Raw genomic sequence first — 8,320 nt, forward strand, 5'->3', positions numbered from 1 at the left:
GCTGGAGTGCAATGGCGCGATCTCGGCTCACCGCAACCTCCGCCTCCCGGGTTCAGGCAATTCTCCTGCCTCAGCCTCCTGAGTAGCTGGGATTACAGGCACGCACCACCATGCCCAGCTAATTTTTTGTAGTTTTAGTAGAGGCGGGGTTTCACCATGTTGACCAGGATGGTCTCGATCTCTTGACCTCGTGATCCACCCGCCTCGGCCTCCCAAAGTGCTGGGATTACAGGCTTGAGCCACCGCGCCCGGCCCTCCCTTCTAATTCTTGACCCATAACCCACACCCAGCCTCCTCACTTAAAAACCAGAAGAGGACTTCAGCTCTGCCAAGGCTCCCATCTCACTCCGATGAAAAGCTAAACCTTGCTGTGGTCCACAAGGCTCCTCTCGAACCTCCCGGTGGCCTCCCTGGCCTGCCTCTCCCCATTTTCCCCCTTGTTCACCATCCTACAGCCATACTGGGCTCCTCAGACACACCAGGGAAGCTCCAGCCCCAGGACCTTTGCACAGCCTGTATCCTCTGTCTGCAGCATGCGCCCTGGATATCCATGTGGTTGGCTCCTACTCCTCATTCAGTTCTTTGCTCAAATGCCACCTCCTCAGAGAGGGCTTCCCTGATTGCTCTATTCTACTTCAGAGTCCAGAGTGCTGACCATTACAACATGGGGCCAGTTGCCCTACTCTACTTCAAATGACATCCTCACCCAGGTGGATTTTATCTGGTGCCCTGCTGGCAGGTTGAATATATATTGGATTTCACGTTTACCATCTGTCCTCACCCACCTGGAATGTCAGCTGCAGGAAGGCAGGCCCAAGGACAGTGCCTGGGGCATAGTAATTGCTCAAATATCTTATGTGGCTGGTGCTGGGCATGGTGGCTCGAATCTGTAATCCTAGCTACTCTGGAGGCCAAGGTGGGAGGATTACTTGAGGGTGAGTTTAAGACTAGCCTGGGCAACATCTTTTTTTTTTTTTTTTTTTTTTTTTGAGTCAGAGTCTTGTGTTGTCACTAGGTGCCAGGCTGGAGTACAGTGGCATGATCGTGGCTCAATGCAACTTCTGCCTCCCCAGTTAAAGCAATTCTCCTGCCTCAGCCTCCCGAGTAGCTGGGACTACAGGTGCGTGCTGCCACGTCCAGCTAATTTTTAAATTTTTTTAGTAGAGACGGGGTTTCACCATGTTGGCCAGGATGGTCTTGATCTCTTGACCTTGTGATCCGCCCGCCTCAGTCTCCCAAAGTGCTGGGATTACAGGCATGAGCCACCGTGCCCAGGCTTTTTCTTTAAGATAAGAGTCTTGCTGTGTTGCCCAGGCTGGAGTGGAGAGGCACCATCTTGGCTCACCGTAACCTTTGCCTCCCAGGTTGAAACAATTCTCCTGCCTCAGCCTCCCCAGTAGCTGGGATTACACATGCATGCCACCATGCCTGGCTAATTTTTGTATTTTTAGTAGAGATGGGGTTTCACCATGTTGGCCAGGCTGGTCTCAAACTCCTGACCTCAGGTGATCCACCTACCTTGGCCTCCCAAAGTGCTGGGGTTATAAGCATAAGCCACTATGTCTGGCCCTGGTCAAAATCTTGAGATCCTCATCTCCAAAATAATTTTTAAAATCACCTGGGCATGATGGTACACACCTACAGTCCCAACTACTCAGGAGGCTGAGGTGAGAGGATCGATTGAGGCCAGGAATTTGAGGATGCAGTGAGCTATGTTTTTGCCATTACCCTCTAGTTTCGACAACCTTGTCTCATTAAAAAAAAACAATAAAAAAAAATATGTGGCCAAGAGGGGAAGTAATGTGTATCACGGAGGTATAATTCGTGGTTTTTGGAAGGCAGTGGCATTCCAGTTTGGCTACCTTTTACCTGTGTACAAGGTGTACCTCCTGTGCCTCGGTTTCCTTATCTACAAAATGGGAAGAATCACAGCACCAATTTTGCTACCAGGAGGGAGACGGACTGACTGACAATAAGACAGAGAAGAATGTGGAGTGGAGATGGGGCAAATGGTTCTTGACAGCTTTCAGCACCTGGATCTAGCCATACCTGAAGTCAGACTTGTTAACTGACTTCAGCTCAGTGCCCTTTTGGGCTGGCTGAGAATATGGAAAAGGACAGACGAGTAAGTCCTGGCAGGGTATAAGCCTGGCTCTTTTTGGGAAGGCCTCCAAGCAAACAGTACATACAAGAGGTCCGTGTGAGGAAATGAAGCTCCTGGCAGTGAGATCCCACAGGAGGACCTTACCTGGGAAGGAGATGTTCACGGGCTCGCTGAGGTCTGACAGCTGGGGCTGGTTGTGCTCGCCTATCACTCCATACTGGCAGTGGAAGGGTCCCCCTGGAGCCTCACTGCTGCTGCCACTCAGGTTGAACGTCACTCCACGCTGGTTCGCGGGGGCCTGCAGGAGCTGGACCACCTGCCCCCCTCGATACAGTGTGAAATTCGCTCCCGGGAAGTCCCCGGGGGCCATGCATGAGATGTGGATGGGATCCTCTTGGCTGCTTGGGTGCGGGGGCACCAGCCGGATGGATGGTGGTGGGATCGCCAAGGAGCCTGCGGTGCAGAGGGTAAGGAGGTGGGTGAGTGCGTGATGAGAGTGGAGGCTGATCTGGCTGTGTGGCCTTCTGCAAGCAGATCACCACCTCTAGGCCTTGTGTCTTCTATATGTTGGGAGGCTAGTGACCCTACCCCACACTGCCTGGAACATGGTGAGGGCTCCCTGCAGTTGAATCAATTTTCTTTTTTTTTTTGAGTTAGAGTGTCACTCTGGTGCCCAGGATGGAATGCAGTGGCATGATCTTGGCTCACTGCAACTACCACCTCCCGGGTTCAAGTGATTCTCCAGCCTCCCAAGTAGTTGGGAACACAGGCATGTGCCAACACGCCCAGCCAATTTATATATACACACACACATACACATATGTGTATATATATATGTATGTGTGTATATGTATGTGTATGTATATATTCTCCTGCCTCAGTTTCCTGAGTAGCTGGGATTACAGGCACTAGCCACCATGCCTGGCTAATTTTTTGTATTTTTAGTAGAGACAGGGTTTCACCATGTTGGTCAGGCTGGTCTCGAACTCCTAACCTCAAACAATCCACCTGCCTCGGCCTCCCAAAGTGCTGGGATTACAGGTGTGAGCTACCACGCCTGACCTCAATTTTTATATTTTTAGTAGAGATGGTGTTTCACCGTATTGGCCAAGCTGGTCTCAAACTCCTGACCTCAGGTGATCCACCCACATTGGCCTCTCAAATTGTTAGGATTACAGGGTGAGCTACCATGCCTGGCCATAAATTTTCAATAATAGCAATGGTTATTACACAGCAATACGACTACACTCTTATTTACTTATTTATTTAGAGACGGATTCTTCCTTTGTCACCCAGGCTGGAGTACAGTGGCCTCAGCCTCCCAAGTACCTGGGACTATGCACCACCATGCCTGGCTAATTTTTGTATTTTTAGTAGAGACATGGTTTCACCATGTTGGTCAGGCTGGTGAACCTGGCTAGCTAATTTCGCTTATTTTCTGTAGAGATGAGATCTCACCATGTTGCCCAGACTCTTCACCTCAAGCGATCCTCCCACCTTGGCCTCCCATGAGCCGAGTCCTGAGTGGTGAGGAAAGACCCATTTGGAGAGCTGGGGAAGGGCATTTCAGTAGAGGGGACAGCATAGGCAAACATCCAGGGAATAGAAGGAGCATGGGGGTATTTTTCAGACAAGTCTCACTCTGTTGCCAGGCTGGAGTGCAATGATGAGATCTTGGCTCACGGAAACCTCTGCCTCCTGGGTTCAAGCGATTCTCCTGCCTCAGCCTCCTGAGTAGCTGGGACTACAGCCGTGTGCCACCACATCCAGCAATTTTTGTATTTTTTAGTAGAGATAGGGTTTCACCATGTTGGCCTGGATGGTCTCGATCTCTTGACCTCGTGATCTACCCGCCGTGGCCTCCCAAAGTGCTGGGATTACAAGCATGAGCCACCGTGCCCAGCCCAAGGGGGATGTTTAAGGAGCAGCCTAGGCTGGATGCGGTGGCTCACGCCTATAATCCCAGCACACTCGGAGGCTAAGACGGGAGGACTGCCTGAGCCCAGGAGTTTGAGACTAGCCTGGGCAACAGAGTGAGACCCCATCTCTATTAAAAAATTTGGGCCAGGTGCAGTGGCTCACGCCTGTAATCCTAGCACTTGGGAGGCCGAGGTGGGTGGATCACCTGAGGTCAGGAGTTCAAGACCAGCCTGGCCATCATGGTGAAACCACATCTTAAAAAATAAATAAATAAGCCGGGCGCAGTGGCTCACGCCTGTAATCCCAGCACTTTGGGAGGCTGAGACGGGTGGATCACAAGGTCAAGAGATCGAGACCATCCTGGTCAACATGGTGAAACCCCATCTCTACTAAAAATACAAAATATTAGCTGGGCATGGTGGCACGTGCCTGTAATCCCAGCTACTCAGGAGGCTGAGGCAGAAGAATTGCCTGAACCCAGGAGGCGGAGGTTGCGGTGAGCCGAGATCACGCCATTGCACTCCAGCCTGGGTAACAAGAGCGAAACTCCGTCTCAAAAAAATAAATAAATAAAAATAAATAAATAAATAAATAAATAAATAAATAAAGGCCGGGCACGGTGGCTCACGCCTGTAATCCAAGCACTTTGGAGGCCAAGGCGGGCGGATCACCTGAGGTTGGGAGTTCAAGACCAGCCTGATCAACATGGTGAAACTCCCATCTTTAAAATAAATAAATAAATAAATATAAATATAAATATAAAAAATGGAGCAGCGAGGAGGCCATCATGGCAGGAGGGAGGGGGTGAGGGAGCGGGAGGGTAGGAGAAGGAAGGGCAAAGGACTTTTATCTCCTTTCCCAGGCTGGGGTGAGGAATATGGATGCTGGAGCATGGCTTCCTGCAGGATGAAGTCTCCTGGGGACCCGCCTCTCACCTGACTGCCCACAGGCTTCTGAGCGGAGTGTCTGGCTAGGTGAGGTCTACACAAGCCTTCTCTTGTCCAGCCTCCAACCCTTACGCACCCCCGCCACACTGATATCCCCCTAGGTAGACCCTCCTGCTGCCCCAGCCCTCAAAGAGCCTTCAGAGACCAAGCCAGGCTGAGTCATGGGGTGTGGGCACAGCTCACTCCAGAGGGGTAGAATTTCTGATATTCCTGAACTTGGAGGTAATGAGGAGCCTAACAAGAAAAAAGCAACACTGCCAGAGAGTTTCTGAGGCTCATGGGCAAACCCATCTGCCCAGGACTCAGCCTCCTCGATGCCCTGGGAATGATAGCCCCTGCACTGGTTTCTGCCCCCAGAGTGGCAAGGTGGACAGAGGATGCGGGAAGAGGCGTGGATGAACTGAAAGGGGGGCTTCAGACTCACCAGCTGCAAACAGCAAGATGGTCCAGGGCATCTCTTCCCGGCGTTTGGCTGGGAAATCCGGCTGAGGCCAGAGGGGCCCAAGGCTCCCCGCCAACTCCTCCTGTGAGGCCAGATCGGGGAAAGGAGAACCAGGGCTGATTCTCAAGCTGAGTTTCCTCACTGGCAGGAAGTTGCACACACAGGCTTGGGCAGTGAAAGGGACTCTCTACTCTCCCCACCCCTTCCCCAAACACACATCAGACCCGCGCACCTCTCTGACTGTGGTTCTTCAAATTAGAGGGGAAAAAAATGGATGAGATGGTTAGGTGGTTTTCACATTTTTTTCTCCCCCACCTTGTTTTTTTGAGACGGAGTCTCATTCTGTTACCAGGCTGGACTGCAGTAGCATGATCTCAGCTCACTGCAACCTCTGCCTCCCAGGTTCAAGCCATTCTCCTGCCTCAGCCTCCCAAGTAGCTGGGACTACAGGCATGTGCCACCATGCCCAGCTAATTTTTGTATTTTTAGTAAAGACAGGGGTTTTACCATGTTAGCCAGGATGGTCTCGATCTCTTGACCTCATGATCCACATGGCTTGGCCTCTCAAAGTGCTGGGATTACAAGCATGAGCTACCATGCCCAGCCTTTTCTCTATCCTAAAAGAACTCCAGGGAATGAGACAGGGTGGCAGCAGTGGAGTGTTTGTGAAACCCACGCCCAAGACAGACCACAGCCTAACCGGCACCAACATTTAAACAAATATCGGCAGGAGTGAGAGCGTATGGTAGGTAGGGCTTGGCCTCTGTGACCTCAGGCATGGCTTGCCTTCTTTGAGGCCTCAGTATACTGCTCTGCAGAATGGGGCTAAGAGTAGTAGATATTAGGCCGAGAGCAGTGGCTCACGCCTATAATCCCAGCACTTTGGGAGCCTGAGGCAGGTGGATCACCTGAGGTCAGGAGTTTGAGACCAGCCTTACATGGTGAAACCCTGTCTCCACTAAATACAAAAAAATTAGCTGGGCATGGTAGCACATGCCTGTAATCCCAGCTACTCGGGAGGTTGAGGCAGGAGAATAACTTGAACCCGGGAGGCAGAGATTGTGGTGAGCTGAGATTGTGCCATTGCACTCCAGCCTGGGCAATAAGAGCGAAACTCCATCTCAGAAAAAAAGGGTAGGTGTGGTGGTTCACACCTGTAATCCCCGTACTTTGGGAGGCTGAGGCAAGCGGATCATGAGATCAGGAGATCGAGACCATCCTGGCCAGCCTGGTGAAACCCCATCTCTACTAAAATGCAAAAATTAGCTGGGCGTGGTGGCAGATGCCTGTAATTCCAGCTATTTGGAAGGTTGAGGCAGAAGAATAGCTTGAACTTGGGAGGTGGAGGTTACAGTGAGCTGAGATTGCACCACTGCACTCCAGCCTGGGCAACAGAGCAAGACTCTGTATCAAAAAAAAAAAGAAAAAAAAAAAAGAGTAGTGGAGATTAGATTCAAAGAACTTGTAGTATGAAATGCAATGCCTAGTGGGTAGTGAGTACTCATAAGGAAAGTTACATGGAGGAAAAAGGCTCAGAAGTTTGATCAGCCACCTGAAAGTGAATACCAGTTCCAGATCAATTCTGGATATAGTTTGTGATATAGTTCGCAGGATAAACTGCCTCCTGTTTCAGCCCAGAAACTTCCATGTTTCTCTTACTACTGGGTTTGCATTTATCTTTTCTGTTTAAGCTAAGCAGGTCTGCATGGAGGTTTGGACCCAGGAAGGATGTGGCGTGTGGTCATCAAACACAAAAAAGTGTCATTAGAGTGACATTTTTTCTTTGGATACAGAAAGCTCATTCCAACCTCAGGGCCTTTGCACACACTATTTCCCCAGCCTGGAATACAATTCTATCAACCTGGGCAAATCTTACTTCTCCTACAGGTCTCAGTTTAAAAGTATCACTTCTAGGAAAACTTTCCAGACCCTCTAGACTTAGAACAATCCCCTAGCTAAATTTTCCCACAGTGCCCTGTACTATTCCTTTATTCCAATTGGCATGATTGTATCTTCAAGGAATGTACTCATTTCATCAAAGTTGTCAAACGTATTGGTGTAAAGTTGTTCATATTTCCTTACTGTTCTTTTAATCTCTGTAGGGTCTGTAGTGATATTCCTTCTCTCACTCCTGACAACAGAAATCGGTGAAGTCTAACTCCTTGTCTCTTAACGGTCTTGCTAGAAGCTAAACACTGCTACTGACCTTTCCGAAGTGTCACAGTTTGACTCTGTTCAGTTTTATTTTCTGGTTTTTTATTTTATTGCCTTTTGGCATGACTTTGTTCTTTTCTTTTTTTTGGTTCCCTTATGTTCAATTAGCTCTTCTTTTCCTAGCTCACTTTTATTTAAACTTCACAAGCAGGCATTTGTATTAATAGCTTTTTTGTTGTTGTTGTTGTTGTTGTTGTTTTTTGAGACAGAGTTTCGCTCGTTACCCAGGCTGGAGTGCAATGGCTCCATCTCGGCTCACCGCAACCTCCGCCTCCTGGGTTCAGGCAATTCTCCTGCCTCAGCCTCCTGAGTAGCTGGGATTACAGGCACGCACCACCATGCCCAGCTAATTTTTTGTATTTTTAGTAAGAGACGGGGCTTCACCATGTTGCATGTTGACCGGGATGGTCTCAATCTCTTGACCTTGTGATCCAGCCGCCTCGGCCTCCCAAAGTGCTGGGATTACAGGCGTGAGCCACCGTGCCCGGCCTTTTTTTTTTTTTTTAAAGACGAGGTTTCACCATGTTGGTCAGGCTGGTCTTGAACTCCTGACCTCAGGTGATCCACCTGCCTTGGCCTCCAAAGTGCTTGGATTACAGGCATGAGCCACCACGCCCGGCCATTAATAGCTTCTTAAGATAGATGCTTTAAAAAGTGTGTGCTGAAGAAAAGAAAAGAAAAAAAAAAAAAAAA

General features: G+C 49.7%; 1 protein-coding gene across 3 annotated transcripts in view; it reads right to left on the reverse strand.

Moving 5' to 3' along the window:
• Positions 1–8,320, reverse strand: part of CUNH19orf38 (chromosome unknown C19orf38 homolog) — a 38,738-nt gene that overhangs the window by 20,402 nt on the left and 10,016 nt on the right. Inside the window, exons 2-3 of one of the 3 annotated variants that reach the window (XM_032251774.1) lie at positions 5,396–5,495; positions 2,249–2,557 (exon numbers count right to left, since the gene is read on the reverse strand). In XM_032251774.1, the coding sequence (XP_032107665.1) occupies positions 2,249–2,557; positions 5,396–5,426 (340 nt within the window). In that variant the 5' untranslated portion in view covers positions 5,427–5,495. Of the gene's footprint in view, positions 1–2,248; positions 2,558–5,395; positions 5,611–8,320 lie in introns of those variants that run through there. The other 2 variants (XM_032251775.1, XM_032251773.1) reach the window with 2 other exon arrangements.

The sequence above is a fragment of the Sapajus apella genome, unplaced genomic scaffold, assembly GCF_009761245.1.
Source record: "Sapajus apella isolate SASKATOON/1434 unplaced genomic scaffold, GSC_monkey_1.0 scaffold77, whole genome shotgun sequence".
Taxonomy (NCBI): Eukaryota; Metazoa; Chordata; class Mammalia; order Primates; family Cebidae; genus Sapajus; species Sapajus apella.